Raw genomic sequence first — 22,776 nt, 5'->3', positions numbered from 1 at the left:
GGCTGCACGATAATGAAAAAATCTGATATTGTGTTATTTTATTGTTCTGCTATAAATATTGCGACATTAATACAGTTTTTACAAGATCTTTTTGACAGTCTTCATGGAAGCCTAACAGTATTTAAGTACAGAAATTAAACAATCACAATGCTTTGCTTACTTAGCTTTGTCTCGTTTGTAGTCCAAATATTCAATAATATATAGATCAAGTAAAAATTTTGTTTTGTTTTCAACAGACTATATAAGTCAAAGTTAAGTAAAGTTATCTTGTTTTTGCTTTGAAAAGTAGATATTTGCAGTAGAAACAAGACAGGATTTCTGAGTGGGAATTTTGCATAAATCCTATATACATAATGTACAGTGGTCCCTTACTATAAACTTTGGTACACCTTTCGTCGCCTCGCAATTACGCAGAATTTTTGCAGCGCATCCCTTAAGGATGGAGTCTGCTTTTCTGCACAGAAGCTAAATAGCTTTATGAATCTTTTGCTGACAGAAATAAATGTTTGCTCCTAACAGGTTTTGATCTTTGGTTTTATTTTATAATACCTGGCCTTTTTTTATATATATATATAAAAGTTTGAACTTTGAGAGTTTTAAACAAGAGAGAAAAGTGTGAAAATTTTAATGCCTATCTAAGAAAAGTTTATAAGGTGTGTAATGAGGGGTTTTACTGTCTTAAAACATCCATAATAATTGTAAAAAATAAAGCTGACTACTTTGCGGATTTCGCTTATCACAGGTTTTTTTTAGAACTTTTAGAACTCCCACGAATAACAAGCGACCACTGTATTAATACAGTGAATAAATACAATTCTGCAGCTCCTAGTTAACTATAATTCGGACTCAACATTGCATATCTGATGATGTGACTATTTTTAATGGGTATATTACGATATAGATGCCGAAGCAATATATTGTGCAGCCCTAGCACACCAGGACATTTTTCAGTTCCTCCAGTATTTTGCTAGTCCAATATTGTTTAGATGAAAGAAAGTGGAAAAAAGTTAAATATTTGAGCATTTTTACAAAAATGAGAAAAGACATCACAGAATCATTTTCGGCTGCAAATATAATGAAAAATGTTATTGTAAAATCCTGGTGCGATGGTTTTTTAAAGGAATTCTTTATGTCATACTGCTTTTGAGAAATAACTAAGAATGATGGATGTTAATTTGACTTTTTTTACTCCTCAAGCTTGACATGTTTGTTTTGTTGGATGTGGCAGTAATACAGTTTGGTTTATTCCACTCTTGCGAAAGCCGAGTGCTTCGTGCTCTGCTGGGTGGATTAGAGAAAATTCTTTGCTGCAAATGTTTAAACAAATCAATCCCATTCACATAAACCTCACAAATGTAGAGTTTTAGTCGTGTTTGTAATTGTGTTTCTCACTGTGAAGTTTAAATCCTGTCATGATGGATGTTTTATTGCTCTCTGCTGCCACATTAACACCGTATATCAAGCTGGACACTCAAAAGAGTTTTTTTTTTCAGGGTGTAAATTGAGTTTCACTTAAGCATGTTATCCTTCCCGAAATCAGTTATTTTGCTTGTTATCTTTTGTAGAGCTCTGCATTCTCCAGTCATGCTCAGGATCAAGGTGTGGTCAGCATGTTTGAGCTGTCAGTGCCATTTCGCCAGCAGCACTTTCTCTCAGGCCTGCTGTTAGCTGAACTGTCACTCATCCTGGAGCCGGATGGAGAGAGGTTAGAAGCTCTAATACACTCAAATACTCACAAGATGACATCCATAGCAGAATCAGCAATCACATCCATTCTTGTTTTCTGTCAGATGAATGGTAGTTGTTAATTTCATTCTTGCTCCTTCATGCTGTATAATGGTGTTGGATAGGTGGTAAGGGTGTGCGTGGGGTCTTAAAAAGTGTTAATGTCTTAAATAAAAAAAAATGTATTGACCTAAAAAGTCTTAAATTCACTAAAATATGCTGCTTAAGGTCTTAAATCTTTTTAAACAGGTCTTAATTTCCTTTTGTCCATGTAAAACTACCCAATTGTATATGAAAGTATATGTATATATTTAGAGTTTACTTGTTTTAGCACATTATTTCAAAGATCTGGCTAAGAAATGGTTCAATTTTAATTGGACAAGTAAAAAAAAAATCCACTGTCCATTAGAAAGAATTATTAGCGTTTAGCCCTGTAAAAATGTAGAATTTAATTCAGAATTGTCTTAAAGTGATCTTAAATTTGACTTTGTAAAATCTGCAGAAATATATGTAGTGGCTTTTCTTTTTCTTTTTTTTAAGCATTAATCATAAAACTAACCTATAAACAAAAATCCATCATAAAACTAACCAATACACCACCAGGGTGTTAACAAGTCTTCTGAAGCAGATCAATGTGTTTTGTATCAAAAATATTGCTAATTTTTAAGTTATTAACTCAAGTCACTGACATCCGGTGGCTTCCGAATATACATTCTAGACTAGTGGTCCATGACCATAGCCAATTCCTGGAGGGCCGCAGCTCTGCATAGTTTAGCTCCAACCACCAACTCATACCTTCTTAGTAGTTTAAAACAGTCTTCTTGAAGCCCTTGATTAATTGGATCAGCTGTGTTTGGGTTGGAGCAAAACTGTACAGAGCTGCGGCCCTCCAGGAATCTAGTTTGAGACCTATGTGTTTGTTCCTATGTACAATATAAAACACATTTATAGTGAAAAAGCAAAAGTGATATGTTAAACAGTAACACCATGTCCTAACAACACGTGTAGCCTCAATATATCAAACACACCACACCACGGCATGAAACATTTAAATACAAGCCACTCATTTAAATACCCACCACAGGACTCCTGACGAAATGGTAAGATTTAAAATCTATTTAATACAAATTTAACCTATTTAACTTTATTAAAAGTACATTGGCTGAGTACTGATCTTCAGGGTTTCTGCAGGGTCTTAAAAAATCAAGTCTTAATGTCTTAAATTTTATACCTTGCAAAGTCTTAAATTCACTGACATATTGTGTTATAGGTCCTAAATCATTTTAAACAGGTCTTAATTTTGCTTTGTCCAAGTAAAGAAACTCATTTTGGGCCGATATCCATCTAATGACTAATAGTGCAAAGAGCTACAGTTCACAACAGCTAAAAAAACTAAAATCAATTACAGGATTCCTCGTGACATTTTTTTTAAATGCCCTTCTTTAGGTTTCTTAAAAGGGTCTTAAAGTCTTAAATTTGATTTGAGATTAGCAGATAATATGCAGAAACCCTGATGTTGTTGATTTGCAGTGAGTCACTGACTGTCGTTTCCAAACCGTCTTCTATTTATTTTTTTTCAAGATCTTAAGTCAACTATTTGCTTCTGCTTTCAAAAGTATGGTAATAAATGTCACGTAAAATGGTGTTTAAACTCACATTGGTCGCATTTAACATTGACTAAAGCACATATTCTGTACCTGAGGTGATCCTTGCCATGGTAGTATGTGATGTTGTTTATAACTAAGGGTAAACGGGAACATTCAAAAACCCTCAGCCCTCATCCCACCCTCAAGGAGAAGAATAAAAAAAGCACAAAAACAACATTAGCACCTAAAAGAAATGTTAAAGCAACTAAATAAATACACACAAAATACAAATAACTCACGCACACATTAATAAAAAGGGCAGAGATCTTTCTTGAAAGAAAAGGAAAAAAATCTTATGAATCAGCAAAGAGGTGTGTAGTATTCTTGACAATTAATTAGAGAATCCCAGTTTTTATATTTTTTTTCAGTTGAACCTCTTAATGTAAACTTAATTTTTTCAATATATAGAAAAGACATCAAATCTTCTAACCCTGAGGCAGTGGGAGGTGGTTTAGAAGACTTCCAGTGTAATAAAATCCATCTCCGGGCTATCAGTGACACAATGGCTAGAACATTAGCCCTCTTCAACATAGCCGTTACACCAAAAATAGCAATCAAGGGGCATGGTTCAAGAGAAATTTTGAAAATTGTAGAAAAAGTATCAAAGAAAGAACTCCAAAAAAATTTCTAAGTTTAGACAAGAAAAAAGAAAAAACAAACAATTTTTGACCTGTTTTTAAGACTGTCTTATAAATAGGACATGGGCTGTATAACACCTCGAGTCACACTTGTCTCGCTCTCTCTCCCTGCCTCTTTCTCTTTCTCTCTCTCCCTCTCCCTCTCCCTCTCTCTCTTTCTATGTCTCTTCCTCAGTGTGTTCTTTCTCCATAAGAAGGCCATCAGTGCGCTTCACTCTCTGCTATGCAGTCACGATGCAGACCCCAGATACACAGACCCTCAGGTTCGCTCGCACGTGGCCCAGCTCTACCTGCCCCTCATCCCCATCATCATGGAGACGCTGCCTAAGCTCCACGACTTCACCGGTTAGCTGATCTCTCTCTTCCCTTGTTTTCTATGAACTCTTTTGTTTTTGAGCTCAGGAGTCATTACACACTGAACAAAAGTCCTATTTCAGCTGAGATCTGTATCTGTATCATATCTGTGTGTGGCAGACACGTCTCCACAGCGGGTGCGTCACGCCTCGGCGCTCGCCGATGATAACGACCCAGACAACGGCACCATTAGCCAGTCTGTTGCCATGGCAATCGCTGGCTCACCGCTGCCCCACTCCAAAGCCAATCCCTTCACTCTGCCATCAGTGGTGAGTTCCTGTGTACTGCTCACAAAGCATGATATCGTTACTGGGTGAATGGAGGTTGCACATGATGAATGGTGCTGTTTACAATAAGTTGTATTTGATTCATATACTTCAAACTGTAATAGTGTCAATTTGGTTAAAATAATTGTTTTCTATTGCAATATAAAAAAGGTAATTTAATTCTGTAATTGAGACCTGAATTAATCAATATTTATTAATATTTATAATATTATTAATATATAATTAATTAATAATTCCGTGGTAGCCCTTCGAGCGGGCACTTTTTTTTTGGTTCCTCAAATATAGATTTAATTATTATGTGCTGTTGCGGATGTTTTCATCCACTCTGGGGTGATTTAATTTCTTGACACACATTTTGAGAAAAAGCTTTGAATTATTATTACTATTTTTTTTTTAAGAACTCAACTATGCACTCTGGGCAAACATACTATTCTTTTGTTAGTAAGTACTTTTTAAGCTAAATTGGATTAATTTAAAACATTTTAATTGAAATATTTAATTTCAGTTTTAATTTCAGGTTTTTTGTAGCTTAACTATAAAACAAACAAATAAAAGGTTACATTAGATTTGAAGTGACAATTTCTAAACCATCCCCATCATTCTGCCTCTTTTCTCAGATGGGATGGCGAGCCAAATCAAATTTTACCATAGGCCAACTTTGGTCCGTGGGCCCTAGTTTATACATCTATGGTTTAAAGCATTTAAGCCATAAACGTAATACTTTATTAAGCAACTTCACTTTATTGATTTTTTTGTTTATTTTATTTAGAACTTAAGAAATGCAATAAATGAAAATGACCAACTTGAAGGTTTACCTTGCCATTAATACCATTAATAAATTTATATTTTCATTTCATGCCCACACACACCCAAATCTTAGTCTGATGCTGTAGTTAAATTGAATATAAAAGCCAATCAACATAAATAACGGGTTCAAACGGTCATGTAAAACCTGGAAAAGTCTGGATGGCACTTTCCAGGCCTGAAAAAGTTTTGGAAAAAAAGAAAAACCCACAAAGTTTTGGAAAAGTCATGGAAAACAGATATCTGTATACTGTACTTGAATATAGGTTAGGTTGTTTTATTTCTTTTTTGTTCTTGGCCAATCACATACTTTTAAATTATTATTGCGGTATAAGCATTATCTAAATAAATTTTACATAGATATAAACATAAATTTAAACAGAATAGATTGCTGCCTGTTTTACGATATGCTTTAATAAATTTGACAATGTTTTTCTTTTATCACGCATTTTTAGACATTGTATTAAACATTAGGTCATGAAAATGGAGTTGAAAGTCTTGGAAAATCATGGAAAAGTCATGGAATTTTAGTAGTAAAAATGTGTATGAACCCTGTAAATAGTAATTGTGATAAACAGTTCATGGTCTTCTGGAATTTTCCCTCATGTTCATGGCTGCAGTTTCTCAATTTCACCATTAGAGAAGCTCTTCATACACACATATACTCATGTTCATTCTGAGTGCCACAGTCCTGATCTCTTCCACTAGAAGTGCAGTTTTACTGCACTCTCTCCTACGAACAGTGTTTCCTGGTCATTAGTGAGTATTAATGACTCGCACAAAGCTGAGGAAATAAAAAACATGTGTGTTTAAGTGTTTATTATCCGCTCGGGTGTGTAAGGACATCCTCTGTGCGTGCCGGATGTGGTGTCCGATGGGGCCCGGCTCTGTTGTGTTTGGTCTGTGTTTAAATGTGGGTTTATTTGTGTCTCCATCAGGCTGGCCGCCAGTGTGGTGTCCTCTCAGCGGAGTGCAGCAGGACGCTGCTGGTGTGTTTTCTGTGGGTCTGGAAGAACGCTGATGCAGGGCTGCTGGAGCGATGGGTTTCAGACCTGTCTGTGCCACAGATCAACCGTCTGCTGGATCTGCTCCACCTCTGTCTGTCCTGTTTCGAATACAAGGTACATTAACACATGTTCCCTGTTGATCAGGATGGATTTGATAAAGATTTAAATGCATTTTTTTAATTAGAATTAGGGAAATAATGACATTTCCATAATGCATTATTTGTAGGATTTTTTTTGTCCTACGATATATTGCTCCAAAATATATTGCGATAAACTATATTATTGTCATTTTAAGACCATTTTATGCCACTCATTATATAATGCCATCACAATGCAAGTGCACTCTTTCAGAAAACACATAATTTTTTATGCCTAAGAATATTTCATTTAATTATAGTGATTTTAAAAATTTAAAAATAAGGCATTGGAATCAGAATGTAAATGCACATCCTAAATAAACAATAATACATGTTAAAGAGGTGCAAGGTAAAAAAGTGACTGAGGCTGTGAAATCTGCTGCCAGATCTATTTTCAGTTGTCAGACACCCACAGAAAAATATACTAATATGTCTCATAGTCAATACTATAGTGATTTTTTTAACCATACTGACAGACATCTCTAATAGACATAGAGATATACCACTTTATGTAATGCATGCAGTGTTTAATTGCAAATTAAACCTAAAAATTCTATAAAGCGTTTTTTCCTTATTTTAGATTATTTTTTTACCACAACAATGCATATTCCGACTTAAAACTAAAATATATTTTTAGCTGTCCAAAAAGACAGTTTAGTTATAATAAACTTCAAGAATTGTTCATTTAAAATGATTGTCGAAATAAAAACTATTGGATTAACTCTTTTAGGCCAAAAAAAACAGTAATTGTTTACTAAAAACAGTCAAATATCATGCTCTGTTGTGTGTGTGTTTTCACTTAGGCTTTAGGTTGTGAAACACCAAATTCATTTGTAAACATTATATTGTGTAAAATGAAATGTCATTTTTATAAATAATGTAGACATAACAGATAATAGTATTTTTTTTTATCTGCAACCATTGCTACTGAAAAGTTTGTGTGACAATTTTTTCCAAGGATTTATTTGATATAAATCTTTCACAGTCTAAGGATTTACAAAGATGCTGTTTGAGGAGGGGCCAGTTTAAAACTGTTTGTCTGAACATCCTGTTTAATTCCAAAGGCCAAAAAAGGGTGGAAAATAACCTGCAAAAAAGTGTTTTTTGTGCAACACTTTACAAACATTAAATCAGGGCGTCTGCAAGGTACGGTAGGGCTGCACTATTCTGGCTAAAATGAGAATCACAATTTTCTTATTTTGATTAAATAAAGATCACGATTTTCTCACAATTCTGTAGATGTAAAATAAAAGTTAATATGAGTAGGCTATTATTATTGTTAATTCTCAAAATTATGGTAATATAGCGAATTATCTCAAAGGGAAGAAGATTCATTTGAACGGGGCTTCAAAATAATCGACTCTTTAAATCCGAACATCGTCCATCGATCATTTGAACGGACAGTTGACTCTAATTACGGCTATTGCTATCAAAATAAAACTATTTATGTTTAAGCAGGGTAGCAAGATCAAATTTTAAGACATTGGATTCATAAAATGCACAGGCTAAGGGTGTAACGGTACGCATTGCAAACAAAACGATTCAGTACAAAAAAGGCTTCAATGGTTGCCCCGCCTTCAAGCTCTTCTTATTGGCCCACTGCGCTAAAGCAGAACGCAAATGCATTGGTTTATATCTGCTGTCAATCACTCAGTTCCGATGACAGGGTGCTACAGTCACACAAATGTAAAGGTCTGGATCCGAGAGAATAAAAACAACACTGACAGATTTAGTTTTAGAAACCAGCTAGAGTTACAACTAATGACAGGTCTGATTAGTGATCATGTACTGAATGTCAGTCCAGCATTTACACTTTTCGAAGAGTGAATAAAAGATTTTGAGTAGTTAAAGTCCGTTATGACTAAAGCATTCACAGTAAAGCCGGTGGGATGGAGTTTTCAGGTAACAGTGTTGGCCCCTGAATCTTTACATTTTAAGCACGAGATGTTCTAACGTTATTTAATCCTTTATTTAATCGTCATTTTTGATGGGTGCGACTAAAATTTGTCTGGTGTGGCTACATTTTTGAAGTTAGGAGTACCAGTGGTACCAAGAAAAAAAGGTTAATCTTGGGCCCTGTGAGACCTTAATCTGTAGTGGAAATTTCGGGTTTAAAAAAAAAGTTAAATATAATAGAGCCTTGTTACATTATTCCTTCATAACCCATTTAAGTCAAATAATTCCTGCTTTCAGACCCACTAAAATGGCAGGTAACAGTCAAATCAAGCAGATCTCTGCTGTCTGAAGAAAAGGTGGACACTCATCTTTCTGAAAATAATAAAAAAAAAAAACTTAAAAATAGATTGAAACTGAGTTCCATATCAAAACTAAATTGTTATTTTCTTTTTATTTGTGTAACTACTTCAATATTACATACATTTTTAGGAAGCTTTTTGGTTTTGAGTATAAAGGATTTGTTTTATTTGCTGCTAAGCAGAAACCCCAGAAGTATAGCTCTATCACTGTTTAAAGTAAAAGAAAAAAAAACAAAAACAAGATCATACTTTTATGATGTTAGTTTTAATACATTAAATCAGAGAAATCTTCTGTATTTTTTTTTCTTTTCTTTTTTTCCTTGCTTTATCGAAAACATACCGACCGTGACACCACTGTGTCGTATTAAACCAAACTGTGATTTTTGTAAACCGTTACACCCCTAGCACAGGCACCTTTCTTTATACAAAATTAAACTTCATTGACTAATTTAACAGAAACTAGCACCTAACACAAACACACATTCATACAAGTGTAGAAAAGAGTAAAGAAAGTAAAGTGAGAGGTTGAGAGAATGTAATGATGGAAAACCTCGGATTTTGTTAGACCAAACCAAGCAAACCAAAATGAATCAATTTACCCTCCTATATAGGGTTGCATTTAGTTTACACCAGTTCAGATGGAAGTGTTACTTGCATTCCTATGTGATGTGAAGAAGCTCCCTCTGTTGAGCACATGGCTGGCTGGTTGTTCTTTGTCCTCGCGAGGCTTGGAGTGGAGTGGAGTCGGTCGTTTCAAGTTTGAAGCGGCAACAGTGCAAGTTGTGAGGACTACTGGTTTGCGGCGCACTAAACTTAACTAACGTTAGACTCTCGATGGAAAAGAAAGGAAAGAAGGTATCAGAGATGGGAATGTCTGAGCTGTGCGATTAACCCATTTCGTCTGATTCCTCACCTGCTCCCTGGAGTCCTCTGGGTTCAAGCTTTTCTCTGACCTGAGGTTTCTGGGTCTCTGGGGTTTACTATTTTTTGGCTTTCTGCTTTCTTTGAGGTTTCTTTGCTTGGGTCTGATCCTTTCTCAGGTCTTTAGGTCTTTGGTTCTGAGTTCTGAGGATCTCTCTGTCTAAAACCTGGTTTATACTTCTGCATCAAGTGACCGGCATAACCCACGGCGCATGCAACGCTTATCACTTAATGCATGCACTTATCAACTAAAACTTTATTATTTTAAGCAACAGCCTTACATTTAAAAGGAAAACATAAGGGCGATTTATAAGCAAAAAGACCCTAGTCTATAAGGCTAAATGTTTTTTTTCTCTTATTTTTTTGGCGCATGTACTCGTGTGCGATCGGAAAACTGTGTCCGCCTTAAACTCCGCCTCTCTTTTCACTCCACCCTAAAGCCTCAGTTGGCCCTCTTTGGCCCAAGGTATTCAGCAGCGGAAAAAGGTCGGCCGCTGAACCCAAGAAAGCCCCAATTTGGCCCGATAAGGCTTGGAAGTGACAGTGGAAATGCGACTGGCCTTGGCTCGCCCTGGCTCGCTTGCTTTAGGCGCGATAGTGGAAATGATTCTCTCCTGACATTGAAAATATATCTGGCTGAATCATAGAAATGCTGAAGTATTAGGATCATGTGGGGGGTTGAATTGATCTTTTTCCGATTAATCGTGCAGCCTTACTGCAAGGTCTTAAAGTCTTAAAATATTTTACATTTCAAAACCTCAATTTTAGGCCTTAAAAAGTCCTAAATTCACTGAAATATTGGCTTGTAGGTAGTATCATAATTTTTTTTATAACAAAATGTTGAAGCATGTGTACAACCAGAGTTTGCTTGTTGTGACACATTATTTAAAATATGTGGCTATGAAATAACAAAATTAGATTTATTTTGGAAGGAAACAATTAAAATCTTTTCTACTAGCTGTTATAAAAAATGCTTAGTGTTTAACCCTGTATAATGCTGCGGTCACACTAGAGTTTGTGCATGCGAAATTCTGTTGTACAGCACTGTGAAAAGAGGCGGGATTAAACAAGATGATTAGACATTAAAAAAAAAGTAAGCGTCGGTCCATGTTTGAAATTTCTGTACAGAGTATGTTTTGATCTTCGATTGGTCTCACGCAATCATGTGATGTGCTTTTGCAGGTCAAAGTTTACCAAGCATGAACTTTCTAATGCAGCGAAATGCAAAACTTAGTGCACAATCTTGCGTTTTCGGTCTAATGCATATGAATGGAAGTCTATAGGGAGAAAAGTGCGGTGTGATCTCAGCTTAAGTCTGTAATTTTATCCATAAGGATCTTGAAAAGGTATTAAGTCTGACTGAAACCTGCAGAAACCCTGTAAATGTGAACCACAAGGGGAAAATAAACTGAAAATAAATGAAATCATTCAAGTTTCTTGAAACTATTTTTGTGTAATGTATCTTATGTTACCCTTTCATTAAGAGGTTTTTATTTGTATAGCTCAGATGTGTGTGTTTCCCAAAGTTCACACATCTTGATTTATTGTGCCTCCTGTCAGGGAAAGAAAGCTCTGGAGAGAATCAACAGCCTGACCTTTAAGAAGTCTCAGGACATGAAGGCCCGTCTTGAGGAGGCCATACTGGGCACTATTGGAGCAAGACAAGAGATGGTCCGCCGCTGCAGAGGTACAAACACACACTTTCTTGCTTTATATGCAAGAAAAACGTGAAAAGGCACGACAAAACAAACTAAACTCACCATTCACCACTGTACCCCAGAGCGCAGTCCATATGGAGGACAGGAAAATGTGCGCTGGAGGAAGAACGTCACTCACTGGAGGCAGAATGCAGACAGAGTGGACAAGTATGTCTTTTCCTCCGTGTCTCTTGATTTCTGGGTGTCTTTATATTGTTGACACTTTCACTGGACGCGTAGAAGCTGCTGTTCCTGCTTAGACGCATATTCACAGGGTGCACGTACTGTGCGTGTGTGTGTCTTTCTCTCTCAATTCAATTAAATAATTGTTTATTGGTATGACAACTCTTACAAATGTATTGCCAAAGCATCTGTAGAGTTTAAATTACAAAAGAATATATATATATATATATATATATATATATATATATATATATATATATATATATATATAAAATTACAAAAGAATATATAAATATATAATATATATTAGTCTATATTAAAAGTCTTATTTGTTTTATTTCAGCTAGAATAAAAGCAGTTTTATAATGCAATAACTTGTGTCAATGTCACTTTTAGCTGTATAGAAGTGTCTTGAAAAATATCTAGTCAAATATCATGTGCTGTCATGGCAAAGATGAAATAAATCAGTTATTAAAAATGAGTTAATAAAACTATTATGTTTCAAAATGTGTTGGAAAAAAATTTCTTCGTTACACAGTAATTGGGGGAAAAATTAACAGGGGGGCTAAAAATTCAGGGGGGCTAATAATTCTGACTTCAACTGTATATATACATGTAATTAAAAAAATATATAAATATATATTCAATATATCATATTATACATGTATCAATAAAAATAATAAATAGGAATAAACTGTACATTTAATGATCAACATTTTAGAATAAAAACTAAAATAATCAGTTTGTTTAAAATGATCCTTTTATTTTATTTTTAAATAAATATTTAGTTATACATATTTTATTTTTATTTATTTTATTAAAATTTTTATTTATTTATTCATCTTTATTTAGTAAATTTTATTTCATTCATTTATTCTTTGTCTCTGTCTCTGTTTCTTTTTCTTTGTATATGGCTTTTTTGTATCTGTGTTTGTGTGTATGTCTCAGTATGTGTGTGTTTGTGTGGGTCTCATTTTTCTTGTGTGCCTGTGTGTGTGTGGCTATGTGCGTGTGTAAATATGTTTGGGTATGTATGTTTGTCTGTGCATGTATAAGTTTGTATATGTTTGTGTATGTGTTTGTTATTTCTTTGTTTGTCTCTCTGTGTGTGAGTGTGTCTTTTTTTTGTCTGTTTTTTGTGTCCCATTTTTTGTGTGTGTGTGTGTGTGTGTGTGTGTGTGTGTGTGTGTGTGTGTGTGTGTGTGTGTGTGTGTGTGTGTGTGTGTCTGTGTGTGTCTGTGTGTGTCTGTGTGTGTCTGTGTGTGTGTGTGTGTGTGTACATGCGAGTATGTGTGCGTGTGAATGCATACATGTGTGTCTGTCTGGGTGTGTTTATCTTTGCGTGAGTTTTTCTCAGTGTGTTAGTGCATTTTTGTGTTTCTCTTTGCTTGTCTTATTGTCACTGTGTATGTGTATATATGTGTGTTTTTGTTTGTGTCTGTTTTTTTTTGTGTCCCGTTTTTTTAGTGTGTGTCGCTGTGTGTATATGCATGTCAATGCATGCATGTTTGTTTGGGTGTGTTTATCTATGCTTGTTTTTGTATCTGTGTCTCTGTGTGGGTGCCTCTGCATGTGTGTCTCAACGTGTACGTTTGTGTGTGTGTGTGTGTGTGTGTTTGCCCAATGGCCACTATGAATAGCTTACTGTAAACACTCTCTCTGTGCAGAACGAAGGCAGAGGTGGAGCAGGAGTCGGTGGTGGATGGAAACTTGGCGACTGAAGCGGCTCTCATAGCCCTCGACACACTGGAGATCATTGTCAAAGTAAAAACCTTTGAAGCAACTATTTGGATGTGTTTACTCCAATAGTATGACGTCATCATCATGTAGTTAATGTGTATGTGTGGGTGTGTGTGTGTGTGCGTATTTATCAGACGGTGGTGATGTCCGAGCTGAAGGAGAGTGTTCTGGGTGGAGTGTTGAGGGTCCTCCTTCACAGTATGGCAGGAAACCAGAGCGCCCTCTTCCTGCAGCACTGCTTCAGTACACAGAGAGCTTTAGTCTACAAGGTTTGTGTCTGTTGTTAGTGCTGCTTCCGGAGATTAAATATTGATGCATTCTGTATTCTTATACTCAATATTTCAATGTTGAAATTTTCACCCATTCTGCACCAGAATAATCAGACGAAATAGTTATCTATTAAATGATTGAATAATTTAATAAGTCTTTTGCATAATTTTTATATATTGTCTCAAAAAGAAATATTGAATTTGAAAAAAATGAAAGTAATTGTTTGTTTAGATGTTCTTAGATGATCTTACTTAATATCATGTATTTTATTTATTTATTGATGTTTCAATATTTTTGGGGGATTTTCATGGATGGATGAAAATGGATAGGACTATAGAAAGTATTGACAGGAAAGCATTGGGAGCAGTAGAATCTGCTTAGGACCACGAGGCGGGAATCAAACTCTGGTCACCATGAGCACTGGAGTGCATGTGTCTACACACTTTCCACTACATCATTAGCGCCGAAAACTATTAAGTATTTTTATTAATTGTGAAATTACCATTCAAAAGTTTTTGAGGGAAGTCATTTAGGCTAAGCTAGCATACATTTGTTCGGAAATACTATAAATATTTTAAAATATAAAAACAATTTTTAAAAAAAATTCTGTTTAAATACGTTTTAAATTTAACTTTTATATATTTTTAATATTTCTGTGGAAATATCTGTATTAAGGTTCCATTTGTTCACAGAGGTTGCATTTAATTGATTAAAAATACTTTAAATACAGTATTATTGTAAAAAAAAAAAAAAAAAAAAAGCATTACAGTTAATAACAACTGCTCTCTGTTTAAATATATTTAAAAATCTTATTTATCCCTGTGATGCAAATCTAAATTATCAGCTTCATTATTTTTTTATTCATTCTAATATAATAATTTTCTGCTAAAGAAACATTTCTAATTAATAACCAGAGTGTCCACAGGCTTTTAAAATGTCTTAAATCTCAAAAACTAAATTTTAGACCTTAATAAGTCTTAAATTTGCTGAAATATTGTGTTGTAGGTCTTAAATTATTTTAAACGGGTCTTAATTTTCCTTTGTTCATGTATAGCTATTCAATTTGGTCGTCATCACTAAAATTCTACCTCAATAGAGTGTAACTTTTTATTTAAAAATGTTATTTTTACCTCTATTTAGCATATTTTTATGTTATTTTTCTTACAATAACATTTGTTTAATAGTTCTCCATGTTTTTACTGCTGAGGACATGACCCTTGACAGATTTTTGTGCATATATTTAGTTTATTATAGTTTTTACATTTTTGAAAACATTTTTTTTTTTTTGTTTTATTTGAATGAAAGGTTATGTTTAAAACAAGTGTATGTACAGTATTCAACTAGAGCTTGCTTGTTTTGAGACATTATTTCAAATATGTTGCTGACAAATATTCAAATTATGTAACAATTTATTATTTAATAATTAGTATTATTGTATATTATTGTAATATATATTACATTTTATTTATATTAAATAAATTTATATATATATATATATATATATATATATATATATATATATATATATATGGTTTTTTTTTTTTTTTTTGATATATACATTTTTTTTTTCAATTTTTCCCATTAAAAATACTTTTAGCCCTGTATGAGTCTAAAATGAAATTTATAATGGTCTTAAAGTTTTAAATTTAACTTGGTGAAACGTTGAATGACAGAATGAAACTGTGATGCATATGTTTTCAGGATTTTTTTATTTAAATTTACACTTGTATACAAACTACTTAGCAATGTCAAAACAAGATTTCAAATGTGAAACTTGCAAGATTCACATTTTGTCCAGTGGTGCAAAAATGTAGTGAAACACACCATCTGTGTGTCTCTGTCAATTATTTTTTAATTGTAAAGCTTGAAGGCTTTTTTTCAGTGTTCAGGTCAACTCTGGCTTCTTTTGGCTTGTGTAGTTTCCAGAGATGTTGTTTGAAGAGGACACTGAGCTCTGTGCAGATCTGTGTTTGCGGTTACTGCGTCACTGCAGCAGCAGCGTGAGCTCTGTCCGCAGCCATGCCAGCGCCTCGCTCTACCTTCTCATGAGACAGAACTTCGAGATCGGAAACGTAAGTCACAAAAAAGCCCAGATGATTAACTTGGCTTATAGAAAAAGGTTAAATGTGACAAGTGAATTGCTGTGTTTTTTCCCTCCCATTCTGTAGAACTTTGCCCGTGTAAAGATGCAGGTCACCATGTCTCTGTCTTCACTCGTGGGAACCTCTCAAACGTTTAATGAAGAACATTTGCGACGCTCCTTGAAAACAATTCTTACGTATGCAGAGGATGACCTAGAGCTCAGAGATTCCCCCTTCCCTGAGCAGGTAACACAGTTTCAAAACCCACAAGGGATCACAACAGCCAGCACTACTAAATGTTTAAAGCGGTCATGAACTCATAAATCAAATATTCTTAAATTGCCAGTCTGCCAAAACAACTGTTTGTGGAATGAGCCACTTAATATGTGAAAGTGTTGCTGAATTCCACCTCTGCTGAAGATCACCGCCCACATTTACATCACTGCCTGATTAGCTCCACCCACCATTTAATGCATGAAGTAGGTCAGTTTTGAGAGGCAAAAAGCAGGATTCCACAAAAGATTCTCTAAATCAGATATTCTCAAAGTCTAAAAAAAAGTCAAAAATTGTAACAACTTTTTGATGTTAATAAACATGCACATACATTAAAATGCATTTTGTATGGAAATAAATCAATAACTAAAGAGCAAAAGTGTCAAAATGACAAGAGATAGTTTAAGGCCCTGTTTACACTAATGCGTTTTTGTTTTAAAAAGTTAAAGTTTTGCTACGGTTACGCCATCCGTCCACACTACACCTGAGTTTTTGAGCCCTGAAAACAGAGCGTTTTGGAAACGCTGGAGAGGCCATTTTCTTTCAAAACGATACTGCTCCCGTCTCAGTATGGATGGGGGAAAATGGAGACATCTGAATGTACTTTGTATCCCGAATGTACTTTATAAAGTCATTCACATCACACTGGCTATGCTGTTTCACTGTCTTAACAATAAAATGAAAACATGATGTGAGGAACTGCCAATTTTTATTTTGATATTAGCAACTGAACAGACAGCAGAAATGTTGAAGCCTCGTGCTGCATATATGAGCATCATCTTCACTGTGTGGATATTTATAACAAAACAGAGCCTATAACATTCCTGCCTCCTTTCATTTTCATCGAAAATACGAGACATACCCTCTCTTTCACTGAACATCAGTTTTATTAAGCAATAATGGCCATTTTAAAAGTATAACGTACAATAAGTTTATACAATAGAGAAAAATGAAGGCAAGCAATCAGTCAATTGTGCAGAATCGGTGTCCGCGGTGACATTAATTAAGATATTAACCTAACTCATACTTGCACTCATCCAAAACACGTTACCTTAGACCAAGTAGCTTAATAGATTCAAAAGACCAAAGTCGGGGAATTTGTTGTTAGATATAGACAACAAGATGAATGAAATATCATGTTAACAAATTTAGTGAGATTAGATCCAGCGGGAGATGCTTGATGAGCAGTCCGATGTGCACAGCTCTCATATGGGTATGTGCTCAAAGCACGCTGCAGCGCATGCTAGAGTGTGTGTGTGGTCACGTGATGTGCGTTTTTTTCTGTTTTAAAGTAGACGGAGAGCTGTTCAGAAACGCTGTGTGAATCACTAGTGTGGACGCGGATCGTTTTGATTCTTAAATCGTTTTAAAACTAAAACCCATTAGTGTAAACGGGGTCTAAATGTCAGCAAATTGTTATGAAAAAGCAACAAGAGGTAGGTCAAAAGTAACATGGTGCAAAATACAGAGCAGTGTAATGTGAGAAATGACACTGTGTTTGATACCAGCTCCCTAAACTTTAGTTTCAAAGTGACATTTAACATTTGCACTGTCCACTTAACTCCTCAATCTCCAAAATCTTAATATTAATGAAGCAAAACAATTTTGTATTGATTGGAGCAAAATTAATCCATACGTCTCGGTCCAATCCTCTTTGAAAACTCGAATTTTCTTCATCGGCTAATGTTTTGGAAACACACTGACATTCTCACACATTCAAATGTGTCAAAGAGTGTGGCACGATTACGGCAAACGTCATAAGCTGACTGGATCTGTTGACAACAGTCACACAGAAATATTTTTTTTTATTTTGAACCAAAAGGCATAAAAATTACAAAAAAAAATTACAAGTTTATTTGTAATTTGCATGCTTTCCAAAGTGTTATATTACAATATCAGATCACAATATTAATTCTTTAATTAGAGCTCTTGAAATATGAAATGGAAGCAGGTCTGTATTGAATTCAGACCATTGTCCAGACATTGAGAGACCCTGATGTAAATGCTGTACAGTGCCAAGTTGTGGAAACACTATTTTTGAGTATCCTTCCTTTTGTCACAAATATTAGGCAAAGTGTTTATATAAAAACTTTATCAAATCATATCAATTGGCATTTACTTCAGAATCTTTAATCTGCCTCACCTTTTCAAACTGTGTGTTCTGATGACAGAGTCTAAACAGGACAGAAAAGTAATTGTACATTGTTTTGTGATTTTAAAACTTTCATAACACTATAAGTGGACCTGAGAGAAAGAAACAAAATAATAAAAAGGATGGTCATGACCCATTTAAAGCAATACATTTGGTGAAGGAACTGTGCTTCTGTACTAATATGCATGTAATTAGCTTTTTTTCTGTCAACTTTTTAGGTCCAGGATCTGGTCTTCAATCTCCACATGATCCTCACTGACACTGTGAAAATGAAGGAGCACCAACAGGACCCAGAGATGCTCATAGACCTCATGTACAGGTCAGTACCCTCTCTCTCTTTTTCACTCACACATACGCCCCATTCACATGGGGCATCAGCTTCAACGCTTCTGATTCACTTTGAATGGGTGACGTCAGGCGTTGCCGAACTGCATTGTGGATCCGGCGCCGCTTCAGAGGCGTTGCTCGCTGCAAAAGTTGGCACTTGCTCAACTTTTCAAGCGCCAGCCAATCAGATTGCTGTATGCAAATACACCAGTTCAGACAGTGGCCTATTGCGGACTAATTTCATAGGATGACGCTGCTATGATGATAAACTTCAGACATGCCTTCTTTCAAGAGTTATTGCTGAAGCCCTGTGTGAATGGGGCAATACAGTTGAAGTCAGAATTATTCGCCCCCCTTTGATTTTTTTTTTTTTTTCTTTTATTAAATATTTCTCAAATGATGTTTAGCAGAGCAAGGAAATTTTCACAGTATGCCTGATAATATTTTTTCGTCTAGAGAAAGTCTTATTTGTTTTAATTTGGCTAGAATAAAAGCAGTTTTTATTTTTTAGAAACCATTTTAAGGTCAAAATTATTAGCCCCATTTAAGCTATATATTTTTCTATAGTCTACAGAACAAGCCATTGTTATATAATGACTTGCCTAATTACCCTAACCTGCCTAGTTAACCTAATTAGCCTAACCACTTATAGAAGTGTGTTGAAAAATATCCAGTCAAATATTATTTATTGTCATCATGACAAAGATAAACCAGTTATTAGAAATGAGTTATTAATACTATTATGTTAAGAAATGTGTTGACAAAATCTTCTCTCCGTTAAACAGAAATTGAGGGAAAAAATAAACAGGGGGTCGAATAATTCTGACTTCAACTGTACATCAGGTGTGTCTCATGATCTGTGAGTGCTAGTGGCTCTTTTGTCTTTGTAGGATTGCTAAAGGCTATCAGAACTCTCCAGACCTGAGACTGACTTGGTTGCAGAACATGGCAGGGAAGCACTCAGAAAAAGGCAATCATGCAGAGGCAGCTCACTGTCTTGTGCACAGCGCCGCCCTGGTGGCCGAGTACCTCAACATGCTTGAAGACTGCCGCTACCTCCCTATCGGCTGTGTCTCCTTCCAGGTATGTTATGTGTGTTCGTGTGTATAATAAAAAAAATAAAAATAAAAATAAAAATAGCATGTATAAATTAGCATATCACCCATGTTGATAAAATCATAAAGTAATTTGTGAGAGTTATGTAAGAAGAAAATTGTAATGAAACACGCATAACACTATACAGTATGTATCAGCCTATACTGATATCATATTATTCAGAATGGCATTTATACATATAGTTTTGTGGTTATTCATTTATTTTCCTTTGGCTTCGTGCCTCACAGCGGAATAAACCACCAACTTATCCAGCATAAGTTTTACACAGTGAACTTCCAACTGCAACCCAGTACTGGGAAACATCATAACACACTCGGTCACACACATACACTACAGCTAATTTTGTTAATTTAGTTCACCTGTACCGCATGTCTTTGGACTGTGGGGTAAACCGGAGCACCCGGAGTAAACCCCTGTACACATGGGAAAGCATGCAAACTCCACACAGAAATGCCAACTGACCCAGCTGGGGCTCGAACTAGTGACGTTTTTGCTGTGAGGCAACAGTGCTAACCACTGAGCCACTGTGGCACCCTAGTTTGGTGATTATGCCTTTTATAATAATAATAAAAAAAAAACATCCAAAAATGTTTGATGTCTATATTATGCTGTTTCAGAATAGCTATTCTCAGTCATAAATAGAAAGCACATCATTCAGTTTAATACTCTTAATACTGAATAATAATTCAGAACATTAATTAATTCTAATTCTCTTAAATACATACGTTTTTATATAGTAGATCAAGATGTCTGTATTCTTGAGCATTTCTAATTTATTATTTTTAGCTACTTTGACTAAATTCTTTAATAACTAAATAAAAAACTAGTCCTTAATTTCTCATAATACCTGATTATCAGTCATTTAAGCATTTATCAGATTTTGTTTAATTGTGTGCGTGCATGCGTGCGTCGAATCTCATACCTAAACTTACAGACCTTAAATCTTCCTATGTTACTTAAATACCTTATTTACTATTAATAAGCAACACATTATAAATTTGAGACTGAAGCTATAGTAGATAATGAGAACTGATGCCCAAAATAAAGTGTTACTATACATTTAGGGCTGAGTAATATTGCAATATCAATATCACAATATCATGTTTCATATCATTCAGTTTCGATAATTATTGATAATTTTTAAAAATCCATTTAGAATATTAGGTTTTTTTAATTTAACAGCTATTTTATTTTACCAACATTACTAATGAAAATAGTTTTAAAGTCAAAAACAAAAAATATATATAAACAAAATTTCTGATCTCTTTATAATAAAATAAACATTAGAGTTAAAGAGAATTTTAAACTTGATAAATAAAATGTTACAAAGTGTGTGCAATGGTAAAGTGTAAATGCTGCGCAATCAAAGCAAACTGTAATGTGTGAATAATAATGATACAGTAAACTGCAAACTCTGTTAACAACACAAATTATGATAATTAAATCTGAGCTTTCAAGTAAAGAAACCAGCCATCATTATTCAAATGCATATTGTAACATTACACATTGTGAAGTGGAAGACTACATTATCTCCTATGCTAAAAACTCTTTCAGATGGGGTGCTGGTGGATGGAATGCACAAGAAAAGAAACCAAAAAGCCACTCTTGCAACATCCTTACATCCTTTTTTATTTACAATCTCCTCACTGCTTCTAGCTACCAAGCTCATTTTCATGTGTGCCAGCACTCCCGTTTTTCCCAGGAGTCTCCCGTATTTTAGACCCATCTCCCGTCACTCTCCTGTTTTATAAATTTTGTTCGGAAAACTCCTATAATTTCACCTTTGTTTGTCTGAGGTAATTAGTCTGCTGTTATTACTGAAATGTGTATATTAAATGCAGAGTCTGAAGCAGATAAGTCACTTACATGAATTGCGTGCACCTGAAAAAATGTGCATGCGGTACTGCTTGCACAACATGTGCACTCCATTGGAAATGACAAACTGACACCCTAAGCTTATTCGCATTGCTTCCAAGGTGCGTGCTCAGCAGCCACATTTTCATAAAACTAGCCTTCCTACCTCTTTTTTTATCGATGTTGACAATGATGTTTGGTCAATAAATATCCATACCGATTTTATCGCCCAGCCCTATATACATTGTATATATTGGTTTACATATATGTTTGGAGCATAATAAATTGAAAATGCAAATGTAAGGAAAAAGTTTATAGCTCGTATTTTGCTTTGTATTTTTCTTCCATTTTTGTTTAACATAAAACATGTAACTGATTCAATCATTATGAAATGTGTGTAGTGTCACAATTTTCGGTATCTCAGACACTTTGAATGTGTTTTGCAGAGCATTTCATCGAATGTTCTGGAGGAGTCTGCGGTGTCTGATGACATCCTTTCCCCGGAGGAGGAGGGCATCTGTTCAGGAAAGTACTTCAGTGAGTCTGGCCTCGTGGGACTGCTGGAGCAGGCAGCTGCCTCTTTCAACATGGTGAGAGCTTGCGTCACGTCACTCATGAAAAACCTCAAGCATCGAAGTCAGCGACACACATTTTAAAAAGATTATTCACTATCTGCACCACCAAAGCTAACTCTTTCTGTCTCTCCTCTAGGCTGCAATGTACGAGGCCATAAACGAGGTTTATAAGATCCTCTGTCCCATTCATGAGGCCAACAGAGACTTTAAGAAGCTGGCCTCGGTGCACGGCAAACTGCAGGACGCATTTAACAAAGTGTACAATCAGGTTTGTTGACTTATGAGTTTGTGCTAAACATCTGAATATGGCTTTAATATTGAAGCCTGTATAATGCTGTTGTATAATCCAGTGTTTCTCAACCACGTTCCTGGAGGACCACCAGCACTGCATGTGTTGGATGTCTCCTTTGTCTGACACACCCATTACAGGTCATTTAGTCTCTGCTAATGAGCTGATGATATGAATCAGGTGTGTTTGGTTAAAGAGACATGGTAAATGTGCAGAGCTGGTGGTCCTCGAGGAACATGGTTGAGAAATACTGGTGTAACCCATAAGTTGTAGATATTGCAGCTAAAATCTACAAACACTGGAATGCTCTGTACAAAATCACAGAAGTGAGCCAGTGTTAATGACGTTGGTCAAATTGTGACTTTCATTCCTTCATTCATTTTCTTGTCGGCTTAGTCCCTTTATTAATCAGGGGTCGCCACTGCGGAATGAACCACCAGCTTAT

At 35.2% G+C, this 22,776-nt stretch overlaps 1 protein-coding gene across 3 annotated transcripts in view; it reads left to right on the top strand.

The window, feature by feature from the left end:
* The window catches only part of dock6 (dedicator of cytokinesis 6), a 111,853-nt gene that overhangs the window by 73,026 nt on the left and 16,051 nt on the right, over positions 1-22,776 (top strand). For all 3 annotated transcript variants that reach the window (XM_073945072.1, XM_068219443.2, XM_068219442.2), the window contains 14 exons: positions 1,566-1,705; positions 4,185-4,354; positions 4,484-4,632; positions 6,393-6,575; positions 11,335-11,461; positions 11,555-11,639; positions 13,322-13,418; positions 13,529-13,663; positions 15,584-15,736; positions 15,833-15,991; positions 18,389-18,489; positions 19,388-19,580; positions 21,914-22,057; positions 22,179-22,310. In XM_073945072.1, the coding sequence (XP_073801173.1) occupies positions 1,566-1,705; positions 4,185-4,354; positions 4,484-4,632; positions 6,393-6,575; positions 11,335-11,461; positions 11,555-11,639; positions 13,322-13,418; positions 13,529-13,663; positions 15,584-15,736; positions 15,833-15,991; positions 18,389-18,489; positions 19,388-19,580; positions 21,914-22,057; positions 22,179-22,310 (1,968 nt within the window). The remainder of the gene's footprint in view (positions 1-1,565; positions 1,706-4,184; positions 4,355-4,483; positions 4,633-6,392; positions 6,576-11,334; positions 11,462-11,554; positions 11,640-13,321; positions 13,419-13,528; positions 13,664-15,583; positions 15,737-15,832; positions 15,992-18,388; positions 18,490-19,387; positions 19,581-21,913; positions 22,058-22,178; positions 22,311-22,776) is intronic.

The sequence above is a fragment of the Danio rerio genome, chromosome 3, assembly GCF_049306965.1.
Source record: "Danio rerio strain Tuebingen ecotype United States chromosome 3, GRCz12tu, whole genome shotgun sequence".
Classification (NCBI taxonomy): Eukaryota; Metazoa; Chordata; class Actinopteri; order Cypriniformes; family Danionidae; genus Danio; species Danio rerio.
This window is presented reverse-complemented; position numbering and strand designations above follow the sequence as displayed.